At 39.6% G+C, this 18,996-nt stretch overlaps 1 protein-coding gene across 1 annotated transcript; it reads right to left on the bottom strand.

The window, feature by feature from the left end:
• Positions 1–4,082: 4,082 nt before the first annotated feature.
• Positions 4,083–10,336, bottom strand: ifrd1 (interferon-related developmental regulator 1). Its single transcript, XM_026364112.1, has 12 exons — positions 10,114–10,336; positions 8,329–8,433; positions 7,929–8,010; positions 7,170–7,294; positions 6,819–6,976; positions 6,640–6,690; positions 6,187–6,365; positions 5,896–6,004; positions 5,548–5,682; positions 5,306–5,434; positions 4,791–4,886; positions 4,083–4,707 (listed from the first exon to the last, which is right to left on the bottom strand). The coding sequence occupies exons 1-12, from the start codon at positions 10,142–10,144 to the stop codon at positions 4,621–4,623; spliced, it is 1,287 nt and encodes a 428-aa protein (XP_026219897.1). The 5' UTR covers positions 10,145–10,336; the 3' UTR covers positions 4,083–4,620.
• Positions 10,337–18,996: the final 8,660 nt, after the last annotated feature.

The following is an 18,996-nucleotide window of genomic DNA, read 5'->3' as shown; positions in this document are numbered from 1 at the left end:
TTCGGTTCACTTAGAGATGAATGACATGTGAGGAATTCAGCGGCTGGATGTTTCGTTGATATCATTTTGTGACCTGTGCCCCCGAGTCAGGGTTGTCTATTCAAAACGGTTCAGAGAATAAATAGAAACATTGTCTCATGATGCGAGACTGGTAGATTTAATCAATATATGTTTGTATTCCTGTTTAGGTCAACAAAACCATATTCAACATTAATACCCAGTATCATTGAGTAATGCTTTGTTGCAAGAGCAGAGATGATCACTGTCAATTTCATTATCAAACCAACAGAAAGCTTAAAAGTGAATGACTGCCACCACCTGGAGAAGTCTAGAAGTACACGAATCTTGACATCATTATTACCCTGACAACGTGCACAGTTCAGTGATGTCAGCAGCAATGTAAGCAAAATTTACACAGGACATAATTGCATTACGACTTTACCGCTGATGAATCATAGCTTGTGTTTTTAATTCTCTCACGCTCTAGAAAGGTGCAATATAAATAAACTTTACCAACTTCAACTGAAAACTATTTTACTGCAGCAGCAGCAGTTAACAACTATTATTAATGACTTTTTAGTAAAGTAGAAAACTCTTGGCACTAAACTAGAATTTTCTCTTCACTGTGTCAACAATTTATCCACTGTGCATTATTTCTCCACAGGCAATGCACATATCAACTAATCATAGCCAATCACTTACATCAGATCCTTAAAAATAATCCTTACAATCCTCTTTGAGACATTTCATTTTGTGATGTAGCGTTGCTAAAGCTTTAGTGACAGTATATTTGAATATATCGTTCTGCCACTAACCTTTATCATAACTTAAGAAGATGTTGGACACTCCATATTCCATAATGAATCACCACCATTCATCTATATTTTATCTATCTATAATATATCTATCTATATCTGTATGCATGTAGATGTACTGTGCTCAAAGTAGACATCCCCTACCTTGTACCTTCCAAAAAATAAGGTTTTTACATTAAACATGCTTCACATATGGGCATCAGTAAGAACCAGGTCCTATACACACTCACAGCATGACCAATAATGTATGCTCTATACGGTCCACATGAAAAAAAAAACAGCTGATATTCTTCCTCTGGGCGTCTGGGGACATCCATCCGATGTCTCTACTGTGATGCTGCAGCTCAATATTTGAAATCAACACGAAGGTCATATTAAAGAAAACACATCTAGACAGTCAATATACTGTAAATATATACAGTTGGAAACATCCTTCACCACTACAGTGACCTAATTATTCCACAGTTGATCTAAAACAGGATGATGTTCAACCTAGAGATCAGTCAGGAGGAAGACATGCCAATTTTTTGTTTTCTTTAAACTAAGTTTAGTAATTTCACGTGGAGTAAAAAGTGACATCAGTCACACTATGAGACCAAACTTGTAAGTTTCCACTCTCTGAAGTTAAAGCACAAATCACTTTGAGGAATTATCAGTTTATCGCTATGTGGCACATTATCGCCACAGAAGGTGACAGAGACTGGGATAAATCAAGCTCTTGATAAATGTATGCTGCATAATTGCAGTCATCAGAGGCAGCAGCCATTTTATCAGTCACAACAAGGAGTATCGTGGCACCGTAATACTTTGGGATGGAGAACACACTACACTCACTTGGTGACAAAGTGGCGCTAATCTCTCCGTCCATTTTTCATCGTGATAGCTACTGTATATGTCTTGCTCTGGGGAGCAACAAGAGCCAGGGAAAGGAGAGGTATGAGGAAAGAGTAGGAGGAGAGAGTGGTAAAGAGGGATGTGGGTGGCACACTAGTGTCAACATCAGACATTTACAAAGAAAGAGGCTGATCTATAGTAGGTGTCACAGTAACAGCTGCAAAATTGCCAGAAAAAAACACAAGCGAAATAAATACAATCACCCGAGCATCCATCTGGTGTGTGTGTGTGTGTGTGTGTGTGTGTGTGAACACGAACAGAATCAGCTGAGGTGTGCGAGAGGAAAAAAGAAAAGAATGAATACTGCCTCTGAACTCGTTGTTTGGCACCTCTACACTCCCACCGGTCAAATCCCACTCGCTACAATTACATATTCTACTCTGTTTTTCTCCACGTCTCCTCCACTGCACATTGCAGTTCCCACAGCTTTTTCACGACTAGCACACAACAAAACAACACAGAAGGAATTATTTAACCTGTAAGTCAATGGAAGAGTGAATATATTCAGCCTTCTAAATTGTATTGAGGGCATAGCAACACACAAATGAAACTAATTATTGATTAAACTGAAGATACCGTATCAGACCTCTTACTTGTTTGATCCTCATTTATCCTTTATAATTGCACAGTGATTTTTTTCCCTTTGTATGGAGCAGGCTGTGTGAATAATAAACATAGAGCATTAGCATCACTCCAGCTACCAAGATAGAGAGGGCCTGATTAAATTATAACGTTTATGTACAGAAAAACCATTATATCCGAGTATAAACTGGGAGAAATCCAGTAAGTCAACACTAATATGGTGTTAAGTTCTTGATTTAAAGCTGCTGCAATCAATTATTTTTATACCAACAATGGGTTTAGTAATGGTGTATGTGATAGGGTTTGCTATTAGTTATGAACCCACAGAGAATTATCTGGTCTCCTCAGCTCTACATGGTGTTTTAGTGTCTTTTAGCTCATTGCTTTGGTTTTTCCGGCTCACTGTTAATGTTTTGGTCCACTCTCCAGCTCTCGTCAGCATCACTTCAAGATGCGGGAAAGCTTTTCAGACAAACGTTGGGTTGCCTGGTGTGTTGACCAGAAATGCATCTGGTCACCACAGGTTAGAGACACCAGTAAAGCAGGTGACAAGAAATCACCTTTTTTTAAAGGTACAGCTTGTTTCTGCTGCCCCCAAGTGGGCAAAAGACAGGCTAATGGACCACAACACACTTCAGTTCTTCAACTGAACTATTTGGACAAGGACAAAGAACATGGGAAAGCTGCTGTATCCCTTACAAGTTTATAAAAAGACTAATTCAAATCTAACTCAGTTTGGCAATCTGCCCTAAATTTCAAAACTAACCACCTCAAAAACAAATCTGTAATGTGGCATTACTTCTTTTGTTACAGTTTCACATTGTTAATCCACCATATGTCTGTAGTAATTGTTGAACGATCAAATCTTCATATTGCATTGAATAACTTGTGTTAATGGGGGGGACATTTTTTCACTGGCTCCCCCCACAGTTTGCATCTCATGCCACAGAAAGATGAACAGCCTCATTTTAAGAGAACTAGAGGTGCCAGGCACTTGGTTTTATTGCAATTGGCAGTGGCATAACCCAATTGTAACAAAACATTGTAGATCTTTTACAGCACGGATGAAAAGCGATGCCTAGGAGGTGACTCTAATTACTGTGTATCAGAAGGTGCAACAAAAGATATAAACAAATAAGACTTTTCCATCAGAGTAATATAGTCATTCTTCTGATGTAGACATATTTCTTATACTGGGTGTGAGTGAAGTAACTTGTGAAATAATTTTAATGTAGTTAAAAACAGCACAATATATTAGAAGTGATAAAGATGAACAGTGTGTACATCCACCCAACATGGGGACAGGGACAAATACAAGTATAGAACAACAAGAGTAATGAAAGATAAAGGACTGTCCTCTACAACAAAACAGTGGGCTACTGCTTCCAGTACACACACGAAAGCCAAAAAACAAACACATCTACTCCATGCTGCTTCTTTCACCTACGGTAAGAAGCTACTGAACGACAAAAATCAATGCTAGGCCTGTGTGTAGTCCACAATACCAGTAACAGGCCAGCATTATTGATGGGACTATTTGTAGCATTGTGACATTTACCTTTATCGTGTGACATCCACTGCTGTGATGGACTGTTTACTGTGCTATAAAAGAAGCAGCTTGCCTTCAAGATTTTAAAATTGAAATCGTGCTTTAAATTAGTGACTGGGGTTTCAGAACATTTGACCAGTTGAATCACATAGTGGTCAATCAGCATCCGTTAGTTGTGTGCAGAATATTTTTTGGTACAAGGAATAAAAAAAAAAAAAATGAAAGAAAGAAAAGGACATCGATTTGCTACAGCTTTTTAGAGTTTATTTCACCATCCCTGTCTTTTAGATTACATCACCAACACTAAAATACGATACTCAGACTTAACTTAATACAAGGTCAGTTACAACACATTTCTAAAACAAACTAGGTGCAAGACAAATGCTGATCAAATTATATAACTTAAGGTGAGGGGGCACAATTAATGGTAACATGAAAACAAATATAGATCATATGTACAACACCACTGTCTATGTGTGGCTATATTTAGGTTCTACTCCAACAAAAATCTATCATTTCATTGCAAAACGCTCGCAACCTGTAGATTAGAAAGGGGAATATAAAAATGATGTTCTGGCCATACAGAGACACAGCCACCTTTCACATCTACAGAAAGTGAGTGTTATTGTTATTTTAGGAAGTATTACATGTACACAGTCCTAACAATTCACCTTAAAGCACAAAAGCTTTATAAATAGGTTTATGGAGTCCAAAAAAAAAAAAAAAGAAAGAAAGAAAAATAATAATAATATTATTAATAATAGTAAAAAAACAATTAATCTAAAACTCTCCCACATCCACCCTCTTGTCCCTAAACTTGCTTCTGGCCTTGGTCCGAGCCTTGAATGCGGCCGAGTTGTGGAGATGCTGGAAGAGAAAAGGAGAAGTTATTACATAGCACTACCCTACACATTACACACAGACACAAACGCATATAAATGTACACATACCCTCTCAAAGCGAGAGATTTTCATGGCCTTCATTGTAGCGGAATCAACCAGCATAGGTGGTCCCAGTTCAAACACATCTCTGATGAATTCATTTGCCTGTTTGGAGAAAAGCAAGCAAGAAATCTTTAAAACAATGGCACCACTATCCAGTTTAAGATAATGCAAGCATCAGACAGCCTGAACATTACTAATTTGATATGCAGTTTACAGCGTTAAGTGGGCTGAAACACACTGCCCATCCAAAAATAAAAGTCACCACCTGGATTTAACTAAGCAAGTAGGTAATTTTTTTTTTTTTTTTAAACTGGCAACAAGTTATTTAACCCCAACTGATGCAGTTAGTTCAGACTGCTGACATCTTTCCAATTACCTAATTGTAATGACTTTCCTCCAATACCTGGTATTGTCCTATACCAAGCTGTGTTATCTTCCTGCATTAGGCAGGATTACATCATCTTCAGTGTGTTTTAATTTAGCTTAACTTGTGCCATACTGCACCACTTATTGAAAGATACCTGTAGATGGTAGTTCATTCCAGAACCCACAAACTCTCTGAAAGCATCATATGTCCTCTTTCTGACCCAGCTATCAATGGTCATACGCTCTGTCCCAAAGCGAATTGCCTCAGATTGGAAGTCACCCTCCTGAAATAGAAGTAAGTAAAAATAAATAAATATCCAGTAACAAATTCACAGCACAAATCCTCCTATGCCTCAAATGTAAACTAAACCTGACCAGTAAGACATTCAACACTCACCTCAACAGCCTTGAGTATGTCCCTAAACACCGACCGCTGCTTCCTCTTGTCTGTCTTGGCTCTATGCTTGTTGCAGTCTGTGGCCAGTGCATTCAGTTTATCACACAATGCATCCCAGTCGTCAAACTCAAAGTCCTACAGGGACACAAACACAGAAATGCTGTATTTAAAAAGGGAAATTATACCAAGAAAATAATCTGTTTGATAAATTTAGCTAGACAGTCAAAAAAACAGAATTTAACCACCATGTCTGCCACATTAATAGCTATGCACATTTTAGTCCAGCTAACTGACTGCACTACAGAAATGACAAGTGGTGGATGTTTAACAGCATAGATGTGAACTTACAGAGTCCACATCTCTGGCAAGCTCAAAGAGCAATGCAATAGTCTCCCCTGCAGCAATTCGCATGTTGACGTCCTCACTCTCCAGCAACCTCGGCAGTTTGGGCAAGTGTCTGCACAACAAAAATAACTTGAATTGACATACACAGCTGTATACTTTTCAACTAGTCTTCAGTAAAATAATTATCTTATTTGTAATAATAATAATAATAATAATAATAATAATAATAATAATAATAATAATAATAATAATAATAATAATAATAATAATAATAATAATAATAATAATTCTTACTTGCACAGGATATCTTTGAGCTGGTTGGGGGTACAGATGGTGAGCAGTAGAGCCCAAGACAGCAAAGAGTTTGTGTGAAGCTGGCTTGTCTGGGGATTGATCGAAGGACAGGTACCATCCATTCTCGCATAAGACCGGGTGAACAGGTTTTCAAAGCATTCCATTGTGGCTTGCACGTCCTAGAGCAGGGAGCAGCAGGCATTATGTGAAAATGTGAGTTTGCAGAAATGTTCAAAAAACTGCACCAGTCATCACGAATAACATGTTTATGACTTTTAGACAGTACTTGAGGCACACTAGAGTTCAACTGCCAGTGCTGTTGAAATCATGTACATGAAGAAAGGATGAGGCACAATGTCAGAACTGATAATGAGCCCCACACACACACACAAGTGCAGACAGCCCTCAAGCGTCAGACCACAGAAAAGACACCAAACGTAATCAACAACTTACCAAAATGTCATCTTCTGCAACTAAAGTACAAAGGCCCAGACTTGTTGCCACCTATTAGACAGACAGTAGAGAACTTCTTCAGTTGACTTTCCTGATGACTGCTGTTCACACAACTTGTTAACAGGCCATTCTTCCAATGAAATAAAATTACCCTGCCACCAACAATGTCTATTACTCACAGCCTGTCTGGCTTGTATGTTTGCTGATCCATCAGCCAGGATGTTTTTGAAAATGGGTTTCAGGGTTTTGAACACCTCCTCACTCTCGATGCCTGAGCCCAGCTGGATACACAACAGGCAGGCTAGAGAAGCCGCTGCTCGCTGCTCCTCACCTTTGCCTGACAGGGAGAGTGGTGGACATTTGAATATATAGAGCTGAGTATTCATATCATTCAAAAATTAACAGACCCTATGAAAATACAGTACTGAGTGACTTGCTCACAAAAAGAAAACACTTCTACAAAAATCATTTTGGATTGTGTGCCGCCACTAGAAAACAATATTACACAAAAGAACTAACTGCCCAAATACCTTTCTTGAGGCAGCGTTCAATGCTGTCGGTGATAGTCATCCTCCTCTCTGAAATAAATTCATACAGGATCCGTGTGGCCATGGCCGTCTTAAGCCCATCCAGTGCTCCCTGTCTGGTCTTAGCACTGTGGAGATATGTATACAACATTCATTATTTCTATTAAACAAAGTCAGATCTGTCCTTCAACATCATCCTCAGTGAAGAGTGATTTCACAGACTTTAATGTTATGCATTCCTTGGATTTACTTCAATTCAGTTGATCAAATAGCTAAAAAGTATTTAGGTTTGTTGATTAAGTATGTTAAATTAACAAGTTGCAACTATAAGCTTGGGCTTTAAAAGTATTGGCTACATGCATTGGCAGTGAAATGACAACTAGTGCATCCCTGCTTTAATATCACCACATGCAACACACCAATGGTTGACTAGAGTTTAAGTCTATATTGAACTGAACTGGGCTACAGACCTACAAAATGAAACCTTTCACTAGTGACTGAATGCAGCACTCCTAGGAAAAAAGCCTCAACTGCATTAGTTAAATATTAACTATATAATATAAGTAACTTGCATGTTGCATGAGTTTTGTCAAAATGTCAACTATTTTTTCTCAAAAAAGGCAGACCTGTTAGTGTCTTACATGTGATCAATAACAAAAAAAACAAAACAAAACAAATGCCAATACATCCCTAGGTTAAAGTGAACATCTTCAAAGTTGTTATAACCTGTATAGCAAGATCAAACATCAGCTAGGTTTTTACCTCTTATCCACCGTGCTGTCAATGAACCCTTTCAGCTTATACTGGAAATCTTCCTGGGCAGTGTCCTCACTGGCCTCTCCACCTAGAAACAACAATATGTCATAAATGGGCATTTCTCCGATATGAACTGCACTTTCCATAGTGGAGTTTGACAATATTCAAGAAGTTTTTCCATTCCAATTCCAACTCAGTTTAGTAGTTTTATTGAAATGAATGACTAATAACTTACTTTCAAGCAAAATCCAAAGCAAGAGATAAGAGACATCTTCTACAATCCTGCTTGATGACGAGTGCATACAAATACACACACTGACCGACGGCATCATCTACATGCGTACTAAAACTCAAACAAAGAGCAAACATTGTACAGACAAATGTATATTCAAGTATATACACATACCTTCATCTGCGACACTGGTGGTGTCACTGAAGCTGCTGCAATGACTGAGGGTCTCAATAGAGGCGTCCTCATCACTGAAAGGCTGCACATTTCCATGGTGCCCCCCTGAAAAGAAAAAAGAGACAGGAAATAAAAGTCAGTCTAATACGTTGCAACAAGTCCATTATGTAATTCTAACTTTACACAGGTATTGTAGCAATTGCTGTTGTTATCTAATCTGTTTTATGTACTCTACATGTCTTTTCCTGCTGGTACTTTTATTATCTAATATGGAAATTCACATGTTGTCAGGGTCAAGGCCAGCCCACACTAATGCTGTGCAAACAAAGCCTAAAGTTCAGACTGGAAGGTGACATGATAGTATCTCAGACAAATCCACCACAGAAATTACTGCCTCAACTGGCAAGAAAGCACTCCAAATAAAAAAAAAAGTACTGTTTCAGAATGGTCCAAAAACATACAAGTAAGCAACCAGGTGTCATGTAGTGTGAGGCCAGTTGTCTTTCCAACCAAAGTCCACGCCAGACAATCACTAAATAGTATTAACTGGATTGAAAACCTGCAGATCACAGGCACTCCACAGCACATAACACTTGTGTGTTTGGCAGTCTAGGCGTATTATTTTAAAGGTCCTCCTGAAACGCAGATAAGGCTGGGAGAGTTGTGAAGATTCACAGCTGATGGGTGTGGAAATAGAGTCCATTTCACAAAACAACAACAACGACGACAAAAAAGCCCATTCCCTTTGATTCATTTTGATTTCCATAGTGCCAAATCACAACAGATGTCATCTCAAAGCCTTTGAGGTTGAGGTTTGTGAATAACATGTGTATAAATGTACTTCCTCAATGTCTGGACAAACCACAATCACACTCAATAGGCCTGTCTGCACTGACCTGAATTAACCTCTAGGAAAAACCTTAAACAAGAGAACTTAAATGGCCTTAAACATTTCAAGCCATGATAACTGCTTGAGGAAACGGTGTCAGTCACCTAAAAAGGCAAATCTATCCAGCTAGTAGAGGCTATTTCCATGTGTACTCGTTGACGTGGACTCTTCCCCCCATGACAGCTGTTTCTGAGAACCGGGCGCCGCCTGTTTTCCACCCCGCTCCCCGGACTGCAAAATGTCCTCCTTCTGACGTTAAACAGCCACAGATATCCAGAAAGACAGCAGTCAGCTAACTTTAGTCTGAATAAACACAGGAATTCACTAATTCAGCTGAAGTTTAATTTAGGTCAATGTTTGGGCCAGACGACCTCACGTTAGCATAGCTAGCATGAACTGTTAGAGCTAGTGTCATGTCTTTCAATAACGTTTGACCCACAGAGGGTTATTTATTAGTCTGTCGAGGCAAGAAGCTGTCAAACTGTCACATTAAAAAAACTTAATTACTCAAATTAACTTGATTGAGCAACTAAAGCTGTCAGTTGCTAGTCAGGTGTTGGCATTAAGGTAGGTAACAGTAGCTTGTAAAATCATTAGCTAGACTTGCCAAGTATAAATTAAACTATGACAATTAAGTGTGTGTGGCAACAAATAATAAGTATAAACTTGATGTTATATGATCTTATATTTTGTCTGTAACGTCGATGCTTTGTTTGACCACAGCTATTAGCTTTGTGTTTTGACGCAGGCCAGCCTCTAACGTTTGTAGTCCTTTCCGGTAACACGTATAATTCATCTCAATGGTTTGGCAACATGTGAAGAACTACAACTCCCGATAGCTCTCAACACACACACACAGGCAAGGCCAAGAGCAATGCGGCCGCTCACCAACTTACCCCTGCTATTCTTCTTCTTGGTCCTCGGCATTTTCGTGCAAATTAAGGTATGGTTTCACCAAAAATCAGCCAATACACGACCAGCTTTTATTGTGTTGTCTCGTAAAATGAAAATACTCCCTTGGCACAGCAGCTAAAAAGGAACTGAAAGCGATCTTGAAGATAGACTGTTGGCCGCGACGATACATTTTCCCTCAAAAAAAACAGGGCTGCGTGTGCGAACGGCGCCTCGGACTATTTATATTGGGAGACATGTCACGAGGAGGTTTCCCGGCATCTCTGACCAATCAGAGCACAGGAACAAGCCTCGCGTGTATTTGAGCGTGATGTAATGGCCAGAGAGGAAGTACGGGTCTGCGGGTCAAACGTGTGTCTTCAGCATCAGCATCACGCACCAGAAACAGTGCGTGTGCTGGATTGTTTGTCATCACCTGGATGAAATCACAGGGCGATAAGGCTCCACTGTAATGCTGTTATTGACTTTTGTCATGGAGATGACTGTTTCATCCTGGAGCATATGTGTTACAGCAGAAGCACATTATCATATGTTGTTATGATGTTACTATTTAGTGTTTTAGAGAATGCAATTCCCCTCCTGCAATAAATGTTGTTATTACAGTCTGAGATATAACCTGTAATGCTGATAAACTTTCCCTTCAGAATCACTCATGTTTAAGTACTTTTAGTAATGATCATACAGAGGTGTAGAAAATAACAGAAACCCCATACAAATGATTTGCCATAGTCATCAGTTTGTTGCAGGCACTGTCTAGGCTTGATTTTTTCAGAAACATATTTATAAATGTCATGGTCTTTATGTCTCTACTGTTCACGTGTGCCTTTGTAAGTCATTTTAATCTTTGCACCATAGAAGCAAAACCAAATCCCAAATTGAGACAGCAGCATAAATAACTGAAGAACTTTGCAGTAGGCTGTACAAGGGATGGAGACAGTGTTCATGGTAATGCAATACAATGAAAAACAAAAAACTTTAGTCTGATAATCTAGAATTATAGTTGTTCATGAGCACAAATGCGCCCGATTTCTTTCTCCAGTGAGCAAATCCAAATGGAACCAGGACACTACTTCGAGTTACCCCTGAGAGCAATATACCATGAAAAATGTTGTTTTTCAACAAACCCAACACAGACTCAATACTTCAGTTTTGTTCATTTATTTATAGAACTGCAAGCGCAATGGGTTTTTCCCAGATTGCATGAAAGAATCACTTTGAGCTTCAGCTGCTGCAGTTCATGTCAATTTCAGTCAACAGTGGATCTCAGGAATGAATGCATTCTACCAACTCTGCATTCAACACCGAAGTTTGGAGTTTAAAGTAGAGTTTCACCAACTTGCTGAGTCGGTTGTCTCTAGTTTGTCTCTTGACCATTATATAAGTTTTTACCTCCTGCCTGAGGAACAATTCTCTTCCCAAAACACATATACAGATGCAAGATTTACATTGTTGTTTATTATACTGCTTTGCATTCAGGCATATTTTTTTTATGTTTTACTGAGGATAAGGCTGTTGACTGGTACACATTCTCCAGTAGATGATTCACCTAATATTCCAATAAACATTTCTGAAATCTTGGCCTAACTCAGAGCTTACAATCATTCCAGTTAATCATCTTTCCTGGCGTTCATTATTATTGTCGCTCTGGCTTTTGTGTGATGTGACAAAAATAGTTTTTTTTTCTTACAAGTGGAACATTTCACAGATGCAGCCTCCTTGTTGCCATTCCCACGGTCCAACTGTCAACAGCTTTCTTGCCAGCTCAGACCTGACAAACATCGGAATATAGTCCTGCAGAATTCAAAGCTGACTTTCATGTTTCATGCACCTCGTATTTGAATTGACATGTTTCCAAAGCTGCTCTCAAACAAACATGTACACCTACACAGTGATTATATTTATTTATTTATTTATTTTAAATGTAGTTAATTAATAAAGTTGCTTTTTATCATGTTGTTGGCTTAGGTAGTATTTTCTTTGGAGAAAGGACTTAGGTGCATGGGCTCAGAAACGCACAGAGTCCTTGTATTTTTTAATCTTCAAAAAGCCAATCAAATAGTCCTTGAGATTTTCCAGAATCTTCTGTCAAGACAGTAAAATCAATCAAACAAGTCTCAGACAAATGAGTGAACATGGTCAAGAAACAGAACACATCACAAATTCACATTCACAAAGACTGTAAACGGCCTCATCAGTTAGCCAATAGCAGCAGGATGGACCAGATCAGATGAAGCCTTAACTAAACAAAGCACAGACAGCTCCTTATTTAGTCTGCCTCAAAATCCTCCATTATGGTGCAAAAACGCCAAAAAAAAGATGAGCTGGCATTAGTATGTAGGAGTTTTGTGAAGTTTTCAACAACTTGTGCACCAAAGAGTTCAAGAAATGAAAAAAGATGCACAGACCCAGAGGCAATTTGTTATATATATATATACTGCACTGGTTTTCAAATATCAACACAGGTATCATCTTTTATAGATGGATACTGATCGCTGAAAAATATGTGTGGAACCTATAGAAACATTTGCACATCTGCTGCGGCAAGATGGTGTTGCAGAAGGTTAAGTTTATTAAGTGTGTTGTAGCAGTTAAGAGGGGAAAAAAGTTTTACAAAGACTGTATGAAAATGTGATCTTGTTTTTGGATTTTGTGGAGTCGTGTCTAGTGTTGATAAACGCTTGTTACCCTTAAGATGGTCCACCAGAAGACTGTGCTCTTTCCCCCATAGCGCTACATGTGGCCCTTAGGACCACAAGGCATGGACAGAGCTGCTGTTCTATTTGCAGCTCGTAGCTTGAATAATTTATTGTGTATGAAGTTGGTTTATGTTAAGTGAACACAGTAACACACAGTGTGATTTCAAAGATGAAACACAATATTTAAAGCAGTTTATCTTCTCTGAATATCAGTGAGGTGTGTAAAACATTTTTGCATGATTGCATTAATAATTCAAATGAAGTTGTCATGCAGCTTGACTCATCCAGCTTCATTCAGAGAAACTTCCAGTAGAAGTTGTCTGTAATAATCAGTCTATTCACTTGATGGGACTCAACTTCCAGACTTCACGGCTGTCTTTGGCACTAGGGGGAGCCATTCCGTTTGAAATTCAAACAACACACTGCTTTTGCTGCAGTGTAACAAGTGAAATTCCCAGAGATGTTTTTTTGATGCATAATTTATTGAGTCAGTGAACTGTGCTCACTGCTGAGCTGTGCCTTTTTTAAACGTTTAATGGGCTGGAGTGCGCTATGCAAATATCAAATAACCAAGCCGGTTAGGACCTGTGAAAAAGTAGCATTTCAAATAGTATTGGGTTGAGATAATGAGCGATGGAAAAAGCAGATGTTATTTTGAAGGTTCTTGGAGCAGGTTTAGGCAGCAAAGCAGTGTGTAGACGAAGGAGAGAGAGAAATCACCTGCTGGTGTACCAGTGTAGGAGTAAAGGAAAAAAACAGAGTGGCCCAGTCTAACTTCACTCAGCATGCATGGCACGTTGTATCAATGGGCACAAGACCTGACCATCATAATGCCACAGGAATACAGATCATTATTAAAATAACATAGAGCAGCGAGGAAGAGATAGCTGACAGCAACTAATACTAGATGTCTGAATATGAATTTCATGTGCAATGCTACTGTTATTAAATAATTCATAAATAACATGGCCTGGAGCAATGTGGTGAGGCTCCGAGGGTTAAATCTGTTTGGGAGGGAGGGAGGGAGGTTATCAAATGATCCAGTCTATAGGCTGATGGAAACACAATGTCAAAAGCTTAGCAGGGGTAATCTTTCAAAGTGTCTTTGAAATCTAGCACTATGTAACGTCTTCCTATCCTGGTCATTTACTGTAGAGACACTCCACAGTCCTGCGGTTAAAATGGCTCTCACTTGTTTTACATCTTGGCAGTGACATGTTACCAAACTAATTTTAAGCATATGTAATCTGTCGTCTGTACGTTTGTAATCGGTGGTCTGTGTCTGCCCAGGACTCTTTTTGTGTGCAGGTACTAATGCCCAGAGCCAATATATGCATTTAAAGGAATAATATGCCATTTTGAAAATGCATTTGTTAGTTTTCTTGTTGAGAGTTGGAAGAGAAGAATGCTACTGCTCTCTGAACAGAAGATAAATACCAAGCTACTTAATTTTGCATGACTGGAAAACATCTTACCTGACTCTGCCCAAGTGTTAACAACCCAGCTCCCAGCACCTGTAAAGTTCAATAATTCACTGTTTGCCAATTTACTATTTTATATAAATGCATTTTAATATTAATTTACAGCTTTCAACTGTGTTTTTTATTGCATTCAAATTCCACACTAGATTTAAAACCATACTAAAGACATCTTAATGTATTTTTGAGTAAATGACACAAGTAAATTTCATTTGATATGATCTATGCAAAAAAAAAGAAAAAAAACAACAACAACAAGTAATTATTCTAGTAATATCTGACACCAGCTCCAACTGGCTTGGACATTGAATATCTGGCATAATTCAAATTCATATTATTTGTCAAACATCCAACCCTGTTGCTCAATAATAACAACTTCTGGCTGATGGAGGTAGGATCCTCAAATTAGAGCATCCAGCTCCTAATTACAGGCTGCTAGTCGCTGGTGGAATACCATGTTCTTCTCCCTCATTTTCTTGTTTTGAGAGGTTTTAGCACGTTATCAGACAGCTTACTATGACAGCGAGGCTATGCTTCTGTTGTCGTAATTACCCCCTTCACGCCACACATTTGTCTTACTGGCTCATATTTTGCAACTTCAATCTCAATCCATTAACCTTTTTTAGAAGCCTCCGGGGAGATGGATGAAGACAGACAGAACCCTTTGTTCTGACGTTGTGATGCACTGCACACTTCCCACGATCTCTAGCATGGAATTTAATTGATCAAAGACCGTTAAAAAGAACAGGGAATATGGTGGGGGAAGGTCAGCCCAAGCACCTGTTTGCCCCAACGCTGCTTTGGCTTTTCATCTGAACTTCAAACCTGTCCACTCTCAGAGTAGAAAGTCACTGTGTCACAGCCTCTCTTTGAAGAGCAAGTTGCAAATTAGTTTGCTAGTCACATAGGAGAGGTTTTTTTTTTTTTACAGATAACAGTCAGATAACACAGATTTACTGGGCGTCCTACAATAAGAAGATGGTTCCACTCACTCTTGTGAATGTTGTTTTAAGGTTAGAGCTACCTTGCTTCTTGCCACAGGAATCTGCAATGAAAGCATTTTACACTCCTGGTACAAGCTTATCTGAGTCCTGGGAAAAATCTATTAAGTCCTACAAGCATTCACACTTGCTTGAGGACACACACACACACACACACACACACACACACACACACACACTAAGCTGATAAGGTAATGTCATTGTCATCTGGCCATCTGATGAAACAGATTAAAAACACTTTCAGTTGCTGGTTGTGGCTCTGATGGGGGGGTAAACACTCTGCTCTGTCCTCATTACCTGCTGCCTTCTCTGGAGACAGCCACCATTTTCCACCTGCCGTTGTGGTGCAAAATACTGTACATTATAATATAGTAGCAGATAGACACTCACTAAACAAACCCAGTCACACTTTGGTCTCCGTCCTATACGCCCCATCAGATAGCATCACCTACTGTAAAGCATTGTACTACAACTTTAATTGTGTGCTATTACCCCTTTGGTCTTGCCTTAGAAACAAAAACAGCTTCATGGATTTCAGGTCCTTCTGTATGTTTCCACAGACCGACAGACAAACATGAAAGCCCTAGGCACTGAATCAATGAAGGGACTAGACAGCTTGTTCAATTCCATTTCCTCAGAAAAGCCCCTTACTTATTATGGGAATTTCCTCTATTTTCTCCCCTCTTCCACTGGGGGGGGGGGAGCTTGTGAAAAGGGCTGGCAGGACAGTAATGGAAATAAGTTCAGACATCCTATCTAAAGGTTCAGTGCAGCCACCCAGAGAAGCAAACCGACTGAGTCATTTGAAGTTAGAAGGCTGCTGAGCTGAGCTGGAAACTATTAGACACATTTTAAAAGACATTCTTCTTCCCCCAAGGTTAAAATTCAGATCATTATTACTGTACATATCGTGCATTAAATCAGTTTTCACTTACATTTTGAATGTCTGCCTCATAATTCAGTGGAGGAGGAGGAGGGCTATAAAGCCATTGAGAAAATCAGACATCCTCCTTTCACGCTGCGGGGTAACCATGGATGTTACTAAAGTGTGTCTTTGTGTGTCTGGGCAGGCAGACGCTCTCCAAACAATGGACATCTAAAGATGACATTTTGCCCAAAGGCTGTTAAAACAGGCAGATAATCTATTAAGGAATCTTCCTTGGCTTGCCATAATGGATGAGTGCAACCGCTTTTTCACCAAGGCTAGTTCTCCAATGGTGCTACTACCAGTTGGAGTTGGTGGTATACATCTGTATATATTTCCTCTACCTGAGACAGTTCTTGGTTTTATACCAGTAAATCTGTCTAATCTCTCTGTATTATCACGTGTTTACGCACACAAATATCTCCCACAGTCATTTCTTTCTTCTCTGTCTTTGTCTGGTATTCATATGAGCACAAAAGCTCAGATATCTATCAACCAATGTGGAATTAGCTGTACCCTCAGTGCTAATAACTGTCAAACATGTCTTTTTTTACCCCAGATCTCTAGTGTATTTTGACTATTCCGTTTGCTTTTGATCTTCCATCTTTATGGAGCTGCAGTAGTAAATCAGAGGATTTGTAAATGCACCTCAGCAACATAAGTTGCTGTGCTGTCTTCACCCTGCTGATTATGATTCACATTTGTTTGCATCTATAACAAAAGACAATGTGCACTTTTTGCTGGAGTCACATCTGTCTGACTAAAAGTGACCAGACACGGGATGGACACTCAAAGCTTCCAAATTCTGCATATTAGATAAGATGATATATGACGTATTATATGTTTTTCTCATTTATTATTACCCATCTACTAATCACAGATCATCCGGCTTTGAAGGAACTGAATCAGACACACTATAAATCAAGCAGAGGTCGACACTAACTTAAGCCTGTTAGAGTCAACAAAAAGAGTGCAGACAAAAGGAAATAGAGCTCCCATGACTTCAAAGAGGACGCAAACTGAGATGCAGGCTCAATATGAGCACAAGGTCCTTTTGGCTGTCTTTGTCCAGGAAGTTAGTTGGGAAACTTCTTTTCTGTCATCTGCTGTCCAGCGAAGTTTCTGTTCTCGTTTCAGACTTCTCTTTTGGCAGCATCATTAGCTTAGGTCAACACAGATAGCAGAACCAGATCACCTAATCTACATCTGAGGCAAGACACTTCCAGGAGAGAACAGGTGATTAAAAGGGCTGTATTTGTGTGTGTACGTGTGTGTGTGTGTGTGTGTGTGTGTGTGTGTGTGTGTGTGTGTGTGTGTGTGTGTGTGTGTGTGTGTGTGTGTGTGTGTGTTCCAAAGGTTGCAGGGACACAGGCAGGCAGACGTTCTTGGAGTTGCCTGGCAACCCTATAGCCACAAAGAGGGGGAAGTGTGGCGCTGTTTATGACGCCTTATGTAACCGCAGGGATGAGTTTGTGGAGGAAGAATGACTCCATTTCCACAACTTCTTCTCTTTATAGTAGGAACACAATATTGAAAAATAATTGTATTAAAGCAGATTCTGCTGCGTGCTCAGCAGTTACATCCATTATAACCATCTGCTCCCCACTGGGTCTTATAGATTCATCTTATGTAAACTCCACAAATAGGTTTGTAGAGTCAGAATCCTATATAAGCAACATATCCATCATCCAAGATGATGTTTTCTTTTCTGTAGGTCAGCACCCTACCCCTGCGCTGCAGGATGGCACGCAGCAAAGCCATGAGAACCTCCGGTGAACCAGTGGGGGGATTCTTCTATCCCCCACCTGCCTGCCTGGGGAGCCTTGAGCCTGGGATAAATACAACCCATGGGTACCCTGAGCTAGATTTGCCTGCAGCTGTGTGGAAGATTATAACATAAGGAAAGAAAAGAGGGGTAAAATAAGGACAGAGAGAATCTGGAGCAAAAGGAAACAACAGAGAAATGGGGAATGATGGTGGGCTTGCTTTGCTCTAGTTCCCTCACTCACTTTCTCACCCATGTGGTGCACTGAGATCCACATCGCCCTTTACATCAAACTAAATATCATACTCAACTTGTTTGTTACAGCTTTTTCAACTCTCGCTAAGTGGCTTAAAAGAAATTCCTCACAAGATAATTCCTGAAATGTGTTCAGCAAACAAACACACAATGTCCCTTCAGCGTTTCTACAGCTACAGTATCAAGCATCATTAATTTAGATTTGCTTCAACTAGGTAATGTAGCACGAACACAGAAAGTGACGGATGGAAGCTGTGCAGAATATCCCAGTATACAACAGCACAACCCTCTAGACTGTTTTATACGTCACTCCACACACATTTATTCAGTATTCAGTCAGTATGTGCATCCCGGGCATCTTGACAGCATACTAATTTCCTACACTGACATAGCCCTCGCTGTGCTCTCTGTCTAAGCTCTAACATTATTGCTAGGGGGCACAAACAAAGATAAGTAAATCAGAGCTTCCTGGCATCCTGGCAACTCACCCCTGAGCTCTGAGGTTTGGGTGAACAGATAAATAGTAAAAATATGATGGAGGGGTGGGAGAAATGAAAGGCAGGATCAAAAAATGATTGGAAGGTGAAAGAGTGATGCGGTGAATATACAAACAAGTGACGGACAAAGAGCGGTAGAAGCAGCCGTGGCAGGAAGCATGTGGAGGTCAAGTGAGCAAAGCAGGGGAGGGAACAGATAATGATAGAGACAGAGAAATATAGTAATGGCTGTGGGCAGTATTTAAATAAG

Source organism: Anabas testudineus, chromosome 23 (genome assembly GCF_900324465.2).
Source record: "Anabas testudineus chromosome 23, fAnaTes1.2, whole genome shotgun sequence".
Classification (NCBI taxonomy): Eukaryota; Metazoa; Chordata; class Actinopteri; order Anabantiformes; family Anabantidae; genus Anabas; species Anabas testudineus.
Note: the sequence above shows the minus strand (reverse complement) of the source record. Positions and strands in the feature narration are given on the sequence as shown.